The sequence below is a fragment of the Aptenodytes patagonicus genome, chromosome 9 (assembly GCF_965638725.1).
Source record: "Aptenodytes patagonicus chromosome 9, bAptPat1.pri.cur, whole genome shotgun sequence".
Classification (NCBI taxonomy): Eukaryota; Metazoa; Chordata; class Aves; order Sphenisciformes; family Spheniscidae; genus Aptenodytes; species Aptenodytes patagonicus.
The window spans coordinates 465,926-477,628 of record NC_134957.1 but is presented as its reverse complement, the minus strand read 5'-3'; the positions used below and the strand labels follow the sequence as shown (position 1 = coordinate 477,628).

Below are 11,703 nucleotides of genomic sequence, written 5' to 3'. Positions count from 1 at the left end.
TGAGCCAGTGAAGCAGGTTGTGAGGAACGTGGTGGAGCCCTCGAATCAACACAGCGTGTCATTCCAGCAGGTCTGCCTTCTCGCAGCTGGGATGAGGCTGGAGAATGTGCTGTCCCCCTCTGCCCTGGGGGTGCTCCATGCACCACAGCTCAGGAGCGGTCTGGCAGAAGACAAGACCTGTTCAGAGCATCGGTCATGTTGCTTTGGAGTGGAGGCAGGTAAAGAGATTGGAGAGAAATGGGGGAAGGGGTGTAGAGCATGGATTCCACTGGCCTAGTTAAACACATGGAGAGCAAGTCGGTGATGTTTTTAAAACTACTGAAGAATAAGTCTCATTCATGAAATTGCACAGTATGTGTACAGCCAGAAAACTTGCATTCAAAGCCTTGGATACTCAATAATATCTGATAAAGAATACCATTGAAAAATAATAGTGTTAAAACAGTTAATGCAAATAACTCTGGAAGGGATCTTAAGGCTCCTGCTTGAAGATTTAAGCCAATCTCCAAAAATGGGGGATTAGGAGGAGATCCTTAGGGGAACTGTCTGTCCCTCATCTGAGTGCCCTTGGGCACTTCTTAGGGCTTCCTGCAAGCACATAATGGTAGGTGCTGTTGGAGAAACAAAATGCCGAGGGTGGATTTTGCAGTTGTTGATTGGATCAGAGTGGATGCGCTCAAAAATTGACATAGAATGGGGGACTGTGCTTTCTCCCCAGTAGCTGTTAACACTTTTTATGCCGATTTGAGCATTGGCCTGTGACACTTAAGCATTGCCAAGGAGAGCAAAGCGTGGAGTAGATGCCAGGCTGGGACCTGGATGCCTTGGCTCAGGGTTGCTTTTGATGTGTGTGACACCGCCTAGCAGTAATCACCAAGAGTCCTGCTGTGTTCTGTCCTAGCAGCTACGTGGGTTCAGTGCACCTTGTTTGCAGTAGGTCAGCCTTTCTTGCAGCCTTGGAGACCTTGTAGCTCTCCTGAGTTGTCACCACAAGCATTTTGGTCTATGGAGTAGTTGCCTGCAGAGCAGCAGTACCTGAAGCCAGTGCAAAAACTTCATCAGCTTTTCTGCTCAGCTTAGTTTCTGGCCAGAGACCTGCTTTGCCCCAGATGCTTGCTGGTTGGTGAACACTTCTCCTGTGCCACCAGTGATGAGACCACGTGTGAAAGCACAGTGAGGAAGTCTGTTGCCCTACTTCACGTGGCTTTTGTGGTGGAGTAGCTGGTGCATGGGGAAGGCAAGCTGAGGAATGGGGAGATGGTGGGGCGCACGCTGCCTGCTCCAGAGCTGCCCTGGCAGGACAGTCTGTCCCCAGCTCCCATGTATGATTTTTTTCCCCCTCCACCACTGTGGTAAGACGAGCAGCCATAGGCCTGGCTTTTAATGGGTGGGTTGTAGGAGCTGTGACAGTAACCATTGCTGCAGTGCGACTTGCTGTTCTCTGCAGGCTAGGACGCACCATTCCTCCCACCAGGCAGCTTGGGGATGGCTCGGCTGTTACAAAAGCAGCCCTGGCTGCGCCTGCCAGCATGCCTTTCTGCTACAGGCTGTTGCAAGAAACTCCATGACTGCTTTGGACGTTTGCCTGCATCCTCCCCTCAGTAATTCCAGGTAAGGTCACAGTGGCCTGGCTCCCATGTCGGTGTGCTGGGCAGCCTGGAGGGTTCCTGCAGAGGAGAGGCAGCCCAGGCTCTGGCAGCTCTACTCCTTCCAGCCACAGAGCAATAGAGAGGAATATCCTAGTCTGAGCAGATGAAGGGTGCAGGGGGCACCAGGGCAGGGTCCCAAGCATTGAAGTTGCCAGACTAGTGGCATGTCATGCGGCTTAGGGTCATCTGCTTACCTCAAATGGTATAGTGCCTGCACTGCCCTTCCCAGGAAACCTCAAGCCCGGGCGTCAGTGAGTGCAACAGCTTCACAGCCTGGCTGGGCACAGGAGAGGAGCAGGGGGCATTGTTAAGGTGAAGGACCAGCTTGTAGGTTTCAAAAGCTAAGCTATAGTTACTGGTGAGGGTGTAGAACTGTCCTGAAGTGTCTGGTCAACAAGACCCCTACAGGCTTCTCCAGTGAAACAATCCCCCGTACTGCTACAAGACCTACTTGGGACATGATAGTAACTTTGCTGGCTCTGCAGGGATGAGAGTAGATGGTTGTTTCATCTATTGCTTTTTAGCTCTGAGATCGTGTGGGGATGTTTTCTTCTTGTCGGGGAGATGAGGCTGGCAGTCTCCCCGGCCTTGCCAGCAGCTGTGCTCATTTCTGGTCAGGGTTGACAGCCCATGGAGCCCTTCATCTTGCTCTTGCTTCTGTGACTAGTGCTTGTTCCGTGAGCTGGAGCAAGCGGCAGCTGCCCTGGTTCCTGCAAGGTCAGCTCTTTGTGCACTAATAGAGAGAGACGGGGGCAAAAGGGAACGTGCTTCACATCTCCTGGGGATGGGCAGCCCTTCACCCCTAGCCAGCGCCATGCTGTTGCTGCCTTCTGCCTTCTCTCTCCCCAGCAGCGCAGGGTGATGGCGGGTGGTGAGGATGCTGCTGCTAGCAGCATGCTGGGAGCCAACCCCAGGCTGCGTGGAGCTGCAGATGCGCTGCTTGCTGTGGGAGCAGTGAGCCCTGCAGAGAACTGGCTGCTGCAGCTCATCCCAGCCCTGCAGGGGACAGAGCTGCTTTCGCAGGGGCAGGGGAAAGGCTGGCAAAACAGCTGGCAGGCAGACAGGCTGCTATGGTTAATCAGAGTGCTGTGCCTGATGGTGAGCAGGACACCCAGCTGCCCTGATCTGTGCCCAGCCCTTGCTGGGGCTAAATGATGGTACAGCAGTGCCTGTCCCAGTACTGTCGAGGCAAGCCTGGTGACAGCTGTCCCAGCACCAGTCATCCTGGCACTGGTGCCACTGTCCTGGCACCAGTACTAACTCAGCCAGCACTGCCCAGCACCAGCTGTCCTGGCATTTTACTGCCCGGGCACCAGCCTGGCCCAGTACAAGCTGGCCCAGCCCCAGCGCAGGTTCCTCCAGCCTGTGCTGCAGGGAGGGCACCTGCAGCGTGGCTGGGGAAAGAGCTGGTCCTGGTTTCTGGCCTTGCTCACTGAGCACCTGCTTGTGAGTGCGAGTAAAATGCTTCTTCCTCAGCTGCAGAGGCAGCACCCACACCTTGCCCACCTGTGGCCAGGTACCTGGCAGGGGAGAAGCCAGCTCCTTCCTCCAGCACCCTCCTCCTTGCTGGAGCACCGCAGCCCCTTGAAAACCTTCCCTCTTTTCCTATTGAACATGCAACACTGCGGGAGTTGCTCATCTGAGCATGGGAAGAGGACATAGTTGAGCTGAACAGGATGGGTCCAGCTTCAGTGACCAGCTGCTGGCCCTGGACCAGAGCTGTCAGTGCAGGACCCCACCGCAGCTGGGTACATTGGGTTTCCTGGAGCTGGAGCCACCTCAGGGCTGTGGTCAGCCAGGCACTGCTGTCCTGCCTTCAGAGCAGCCGTGTAAGGTTGGATCCCCTTCCCAACATCTGGCAGAAATAAAGCATGCATCCATGTCAAACATAATATATTTATAGCAAAAATAGGCTTTTTCTGTAGCTTCCATACACAAGGTTTTCTCCCTGTACATTTACGCAGTAAACAGGTCGACTGAAGCAGTGTGCACTGGACTGACTCAACAGCTGCCCTTGCTTCAGGCTCCCACTTATCACAGATGGCCTCATTCCCCTTTCGTGGCTGCTCTCTGGAGCCTGTGCTGCATCCTTGTACCTTCCCAGCCAGGGGCTGCAGCATGGGCAGCGAGCAGCCCTGGGGCAGGGGGGAGCAGTGATGCATGCTCCTGCCCATCAGACAGAGGGCAAGGCTGGTGCACAGGCTGCCTCTGTTCAAATGGGGACAGCCCAGGGAGTCCCCCCAGCCCAGGTTCAAGAGGAAGCTTCCCGTAGCTCACCTGTGCTGACTGCAGGCTCCTCCACCATGCAGTTAAGCAGCAAGTGACTAGGCATGGGACCTCAGCCCTCTCATGGTGGTAAGAAGATAGAAGCCATGTTAACTCAGGAAGCTTCCCTTGTTCCTCCTGCCTCTCCACTGATGGGAAGCAGAGGAGGGGCTTTGGGGCAAGCTCCCCGAGGACTGCCCAAAGTCCCCTGCAGAAACCTCACTGTCAGAGACATTCTCACCCCGCTGTCAGAGAAGGCAGAGCACTAAGGGCACCCTGCCAGCAAGAGCTTCACAGTTTGGAGTTTGCCTGGGTCATTGCTTGTCCATCCCACAGGGGTTTGGCATGTAGACCTAAAGGGCAGGACGTGTAGGCAGCAGGCACATCCCCTTCCTGTTCCCAGGCTGGGGAAGGGTCCTCACTTGGAGCCAGCGCTCCTCCCTGCCTGACCACACAACTCAGGACATTACAACACACCTGCGAGCTGCCCGTGCTGTTCCCAAGCGAGATGCATCACCCCAACGAGGCCAGGCGCCGAAAGGTGGCTTGCAAGCAGGGCAGCCGCTGCAGTACAGGGAAGGAAGCTAGCTCTCCCCTCTGCCCTCCCTGCGGCAGCCAAGGCTGCCGCAGTGCCCAGGCAAGGAGCTTCTGCTCGCAGGGGAGCACCCCTCGAAACCAGCCCCAGTCCCCTCCCGCCTCCCTCTCCCCCCACATCTTTGGCAGTCCTCCTTGGACATGTTCAAGTCTCCAGCATCACACCAACATCTCAGCAGCACAACTTGCCTCACAGTTTGGTAATTGCACGAAATGGGGCCACTCAGTAAGCCCCACAAGGGCGAAGGGAAGGAACAAGACAGTCAAGTAAACTAAATTGAGTAATCCCTCGCCGTCTGTCCCAGCATGACGGGTCACGCATGAGTCCAGGGAGAGAGGATGCTGCCTGGCCCTGCCGCAGCACAGCTCCCCACCACCGTCTAGGAGATCATGTACTGGGTGATGGCCTGCAATGCGTACAGCAGTTCTGCCTGCATTCGTGCTTCCAGGATGAGCAGGTTCACGTGGACCTAAGGGAGAAGCAAGAGAGGTTCAGGCAGCCGGAGTGTGCTGCGGGCAGTGGTGCAAGCAAGCACCCACCCAGGCTAGTGAGTCTTTTGACATGGGACAAAATGCCACCAGTTTTTCCAGCACAGGCAGCTGCCCTTTCCCCTTCCTCCCAGTCCTGCAGGCTGTGGCTGCCTCCCAGAGCCACGTGCTGGGGAGTCCCCAGCATGCTTAGCACCAGCATGCTGGGCTGGCATCAGCCCGGTCCCTGCCACCCACAGCAGCCGCTCCTGCGAGTTACAGCTGGACCAAGGGCTTGCCTGGAGGCACTCACAATGGGGTAATGGGCCCGGGGATCCCCGTGCTGCTGGTGGCCCCTGTGCTCATCACACTGTGGGCAGCCCCATGCCATGCTAAGCCCAACTCCTTACAAACAGCCAGTTTCCATTTCCCCCCCACCTGCCTCAGACTGGTTTGGTGGCTCAAATGTTTCCCATACACCCCCTGAAGCACCCCAGCCTGCAGCCCCTGCCCGCTCCCGGCCCCACTGCAGCCGGTCAGTCAGGGGCCGGCTGTCCCACCTTTTCACTGTGTTTGAACTGCTTCCAGAACCTGTCAAACATTTCTGAGTTTGTCTTCTCTGGGTAGCAGGTTACAGTCTTAATGTAAACTTTCAGCATTCGCTCCAGGAGCTGATTCACTTCGGCGTAGTCATAGTCATCGTACCTGCGGGGAGCACAGGGGCGAGTCACTGCCAGCACCATACCCTTGCGGAGCACCTCGTCCATGGTCTGCTCGGGGCAGGCAAAGCCGCAGGGCAGGGGGACACATGGCAGCGGCCACCAGGCACTGAAGCCCCATCCCTGAAGTGCCCTGCCCTGGCCAGAGAAGCTGAGCATCTCTTCCCTGCCTGGCCCAAATCCAGGCAGGCAATTCACCTCCGTCTCTATTCCAAGCCCATCTGCAAGACAGCCCAAGTGCCCTACCCTCCTCCCACCTGGGTCAGCTCGGTTTTCTCCCCTGGACCGTGAGGTTGGTTTCCCTACCTAATGCCAAACATGCAGTGGATGTAGTTCCAGATGCCCCGCTTGAAGACAGAGGGTTCACAGCCCTGACGCTTGGCCATGGCACTGCTTTGCAGACCATCCACCATCCGAAACTTCTCATCCAGGAGATGCCCGATGTCGGAGTAGAGTCGGTTGACCAGCGAGAAGCCATGGTCTTCCCAGGAGTAATCCTGTTGAGCACAGCAAGAGGCTTTCGCAACTGCAAAAAGGAGCCCAGGGCAAGTTCCCAAGAAGAAGGGCTGGAGACTTCCAGATGCAGCAGAATTCAATAGGTCTGCTCTGGGGCGGCTCTGCCACAAACCACAACATCCCTCATCAGGCAGCTTTTGAATGATTTTGACCCTTGCCTCCGTGAGGGCGATGTGAAGAAATCGGCAGCCCTTGGGGACAAAAGTCACCGGTCACCTCCCTCTCCCCAACCCTAGTGGGGCAGGTCCCCTCTCAGAGCTGAGCTTCCCCGCTTGGGCATTTTTCAAAAGGCGCTGCACCAGATACAGGCTGCACGGGCACCCTCGCAACCGTCCCCTTCCCACCAGGAACAGAGAGGAGAGAGAGGTGGCAGCCTGAGCTGCTGCCCACCAACAGAGCAGGAACCTCACCTGGACTCTGAATACCTGCGTCTGATCCTCGTCACGCCGGGCAAAGTCCTGGTATCCAAAGTCAGGGTCCTGCATGTAGCATGCAAGATTGGTGGCACTGGTGACTTCCCCATCGGTATCTGCGAGATGGGAGAGCCCCGCAGACAGGTCAGAGCGATGCTCAGCTGCCCTCTTCCCAGCTGCAGCAGGCGTCAAAAGCCGGGCCTTGCTGTGCCTCTTTGGGAAGAGCCACTGCCTCCTTCCCCCCTGGCCAGCATCCCAGGAGCCCCTCTTGAAACCATACATCACGGAAAATACAAGTATAGGCATGGGGGAGCAACACCCAGGTATGCCATACGAACTCCCATCCTGCACACCCACTTCCGCCTCCTGCCCCTCACCTTCCTCTCGGTCCTGCTGCAGCAGCCTCATCTCCTCCCTGCCCTCGGTCTCCACGTGGATCCGCTGCATGCGTTCCCGGAGGGAATCCAGCTCCATGCAGGAGTCCAGAGACTGCACAGACACAGGCTCAGGGGTGAGGGCAGCAGTCCCAGCCACACCCCCCATCCCCCCGTGGACCCACCCTCGAGGGCTCACCCGCTTGCGGTTGATGCGCAGCAGCTCCTGGCTGCAGCCATTGCCGGCGGTGGCTTCGCAGAAGCACTGGTTCCCGGGCGACAAGGGCTTCAGCAAGCCTCGGCCCCCTGGCCCCTCGTCCTGCTCACAGCCACAGCCAAAGACAAAGCTGGTGAGCGCGTGGCAGTGTGCCAGGAGGACAACGGCATGCACCAGCTCCGCCAGCGACCAGCTCCACTCGCTGATTTTCAGCAGCTTCTGCAGGACACAGACAGACCAGTGATGCGATGTGGGCAGACAGGCAGGGTGCCGGCACGCCCTGGGGATGCGGCTGTCCCCCACCACCGCCCTGGTCCCTGGCTGATAGCCCCCTCAATACCTCAATGTGCTCCTTGGTGATGAGCCATGGCCGGTGTGCCAGGATCTTGTTGATCTCGTTAAGGTTGCGGAGTTTAGGGGGGATGAAGTCGAGGCCGCGCAGCCACTGGGGATCGCCCCCTGCCCGCAGGAACTGCAGCACGTGCAGGTTCACCAGGTACCGGCACTGGTGCCGGGCGGCTGCCTGCAAGAGCAGCACATCAGCATCACCACACTGGCGGGACAGGCGTCCTGGGACCCACCTCTCACCCAACCTCCAGGACATCAGGATTTTGGCCTCTGCAGAGAAGCCCGCAGCACAGGCTGTCTGGTGGAGGAAGAGCGGGGAGCCTTGCAGGGCTGAGCGGAGCTCCCCGTCCCCTCCAGCAGCTCTCAGCGGGGCTCACCATGATGGCGATGTAGTGCCGGCAGTCAAAGGGCAGCGGGCCATCCATGTGCATCAGGTAGTGCTGTGTCTTGAGGAAGCTGTCGAGGTACTGTGGGTGGTAGCCCATCTGCTGGGTCACCGCCTCCAGCCGCCCCCGGCTTGCCAGCACCTTCACGAAGAGGAACTGGGGGCGCTCAGGGTCACTGCCGGACATCTTCACTACCTGCGGGGAATGCGCTTTGCTTAGCTCTCCCCAGAGCAGCCCGCACTGCAGCAGCCCACCCCAGCCAAGCCTGGGCTCTGCGAGGGGCTGGGATCCCCTCTCCTGGCTTGGTGCTCCCAGAGGGACACCATCAGGTCAGAAGCCACCGGAGAGAGCTCGGGCTCGGGTCGGGGAGCTGGGCAGAGCAGTGCTTGGCAAGGTCACTGCTAGCAGGAGGACAGGCTGCAAGAAACACAGGTTGGTCTCTGCCTGGAAGAGGGCATTGCCTGGTGAGCGGAAGCAAAGGGCAAACTAGGAGTGATGTTTCCTTGCAGCCTTAGAGGCAAATGCAAGGCCAGAGCAGGAGAAACATGACAGACAAAAGACCTCCCAGAACAGAGCAGCCCATCAGCCTTACCGCCAGGCCCCTGCACCACCTTCCCGCCCAGCACTGGGATGGAGGGAGAGCTGTGGAGCCTGCTGAGCTGCTCCCAGGCTCCTGCCCAGCAAGCCAAGGGGCGAGCAACGTCCTGGCACCCGCCACGTGGTCAGGAGCACACAGAGGGGCTCAGAGGTCTCCCCACGCGCTGCCCAAGGAGACAGAGTGGGAGCAGGTCCTGCAGCACATGGGTGCGCAGCACAACTCAGCGAGAGGGTCCATATGTCCTCAGCAGCGCCCGCCCCAGCCCTGCACCGGTGCCCCAGCCGAGCACAGCCCCGAGCCACACCACTCCAGTTCGTCCTGAGAAGGTGGTGGGAGCAGAGGGCAGGGATGTGGAAAAGGCACCCGGGGCAGCTGCTGCACCCCAACGGCCCTGTTGCCACACCTCCCACCTGACAGCAGGCGCTAACCCTTGTCACACAGAAAGTCACGGCTCCCGCTCACGTGTGGGAGCTCAGGTAGCACCCTCAGATGCAGAGGGTGTGCCTCCCATCCCGGGCTCGAACCAAAATTTCCCGTGGGAGCAATTGGCCCCACTGACACTGCCACCATCTTCCCCCCTCCTGTCTCTCCAGTGCAGTCACCTGAAGGCTGGTAAATGGGTCACGACGACCACAGTGGTGCGGCAGCAAACCAGGAGCACATCTGCAAACCAGCCCCTGCTCCACCATGACCCCACGTTGACACTGCTGGCCAGGACACACGCACAGCCCTCGGAGCCCCGACCAGGAACCCCAATGCCCTGTGCACCTCGCCTTGCCAGCAGCTATCTTGCCAATCAAAGAGCTACATCAGGCCTTAATTTCTGCAGCAGCTCAGTGTGCCATCACGAGGTGACCCAGAGGGTCGGGGCAGCACCGGCGGGGACGGCAAAGCCGTGGGGCACAGAGCGGAGCACCCCGGGGTGAGAGGGAGGCAGAGCGGGGCTGAGCCATGCAGCAGCATGCAGCAGTCACACCCACACAGGCAGTGCAGGAAGCAGCTCTGGCTATTTTCTACTGTCCTGCACTTCTGACAAACACACCATCGCTCAGGTGTCAAGAGATTTACTTAATTCCATTTGGAGCTTCCTCTTCGCTTCCTCTGGCCAAAGGGGTCCAAAAAAAACCCAAAGCCCAAATTAAAATGAGGAGGGATGAAGAGCACCAGCTTCTCTGTCCCACAGGAGAAGGTGCAAACCAGAAGTGACCTGCGAAAGTCCCCCGCAAAGTCCCTCTGCTCGGGGAAATGAGCTGCCCTGAGGACACCCATGGGGCTACAGCCACTGGTCTTCTCCTTCTGGTGGGCAGAGGTGGGGGAGCCAGGGGCCTTCCCGCTCCCCCCGGGGGAAGGTGGTCCCCAGCAAGGAGCTGTGTGACCAGCCCGCAGCTCAGCCTCCGGGGCTGCCAGCTCTTACCGCTCTGCTTGTCCAGGTAATGATGAAGCGAGGAACCAGGCAGACATGGGTTGGAAGGGGAGGATGGAGGAAGGGGAGGATGGAGAAAGGTGCAGGGCAGCCCCCCCTCGGCCTTCAGCCCCTGGCTGGCCTCTCCTGCCTGCTCCCCACAGCACTGGCTCCGCCCAGGGTCTCTCCTGCCGGCACCACCAGCCACATCCCCCCGGCCTTGCCTCCCCAGCTTCTTGCATTGCCCCCGGTGCCACCTTCCTCATCCTCCCCGGCCATAACCCTCCTCCTTCTCCCCTGCGCCCACTCACAGCCCTGGATGGTGGGAGCATTGCCTCCCTCCCTGGGGGGGCTTTTGTGTGTCCAAGCCCCCTGAACCCCAATAGGCACCTCGACCCTGTACCCACCACCAGCATCACCCCCTCCCTGCCCGGGCAGGTGCTCCCGAGGAAACGACGCCCCGGCGCTGCCCAGCCAGCCAATCGCCGGACAGCAGTTTGCATGTAAAGCAGGCAGGAGGATGGAGGAGCCCAGCCGGTCCTGCGCCCTGTGACCAGGAGCAAGCCCAGGCAGTGCCAGGAGCCGCGGGAGAGCGGCTGGGTGACCCTGCCTCACCCCCTGCCTGGCCAGGCAAGACTCTGCGGCGTGAACCCCGCCACCCCCTGGGGCTCCATCCGTCTGTGAGGCGAGACCGCGGCTCCGCCGGTACCGGTGATGGTCGCTGGGTACGCGACCGCGGCGGGCACCTCTCGCCCGGCCCCCTGCCCCAGTTCTCGAGGGGACGGGAGAAGTGGTAGTGCCCGCGGCAGGGGTCCCCACGGCGGTGCTGGGCCCGGTGCCGGCGGCCGGTAACCGGGGCCCCATTGTGCGGACGGCGGCAGCGCCCCCCGTGCGCGGCGCGGGCAGTGCAGGCGGAGAGAGAAAAACAAGTTTGATTGGCAGTGATGGAGGTACGGCACCTCCCGCATCCCGCACAAAGCGGACGGGGACGGCGCCGCCGCACCAGTACCGAGCCGCCGGCCACCGCATGAGAGAGCGCGGCCCCGCCGGCCCCGCGCGCCACCGGCGGGCGGCGGGAATGCCCTGGCCTGATGGTGCCGCAGCCGGGCCGGGACGGTGGTGGCGCGCAGGGCCGAGCCCGGTGCTCCGGTACAGTCTCCGGTGGCGGCGGGGCGGGTCCTACCTGCCCCGCGAGCCGCTGGCACCGGCTTCCTCGGGGGTGCTCCACGCTCTGGGGACACACGATCATGGTGAGCCCGCGCTGTGCCGTGCGCAGTACCGGTGACCGGCGCCGGTCCTGCCCGCACCCTTCTGCCCCGTCCCGGCCGCCGGCAGCACCGAGCTGGGGACCGCGGCAGACCGAGCCGCGGGGGGCGTGTCCGCCGCTCTGCCTCCGCCAATCATCGCCGCGAGGGGGCGTGGCCGCCGGCGCCGCGCCCCAATCGGCCGCGAGGAGGCGGAAGGCCGGCGCACCACGTGGGCAGGGGTGGAAAGTTACCCCTCCGTCAAGCGCGGAGGCCCCGCCTACCTCGGGCAGGCGGCGGGGCCGGATCTGCCCGCCGCTGGGGGGCGCAGCGGGGCCGGCGGGGAGGCCTGCCTTCGTCCCCTCCCTCGGCTGCTTCCCGCCCGCCCCAGGCAGGTCCTGCCTGGCCCCGGTGATGGCCACAGCCCCGGGCAGTGCGTGGTGGGGACGGCCCCAGCCTTTATTGAGCCTCAGTGCTGCCTGACCTGCTGGCCCGGCCCCGCCCACGCTC

General features: G+C 60.6%; 1 protein-coding gene across 1 annotated transcript; it reads right to left on the bottom strand.

Annotated features, from left to right (window-relative positions):
* Positions 1-4,623: 4,623 nt before the first annotated feature.
* LOC143164360 (sestrin-3-like) lies at positions 4,624-11,274 on the bottom strand. Its single transcript, XM_076346841.1, has 9 exons — positions 11,133-11,274; positions 7,941-8,144; positions 7,556-7,738; positions 7,198-7,434; positions 7,002-7,113; positions 6,622-6,740; positions 6,002-6,192; positions 5,537-5,681; positions 4,624-4,978 (listed from the first exon to the last, which is right to left on the bottom strand). Exons 1-9 carry the CDS (start codon positions 11,196-11,198, stop codon positions 4,889-4,891), a joined length of 1,347 nt encoding a protein of 448 aa, XP_076202956.1. The 5' UTR covers positions 11,199-11,274; the 3' UTR covers positions 4,624-4,888.
* Between the last annotated feature and the right edge of the window lie 429 nt (positions 11,275-11,703).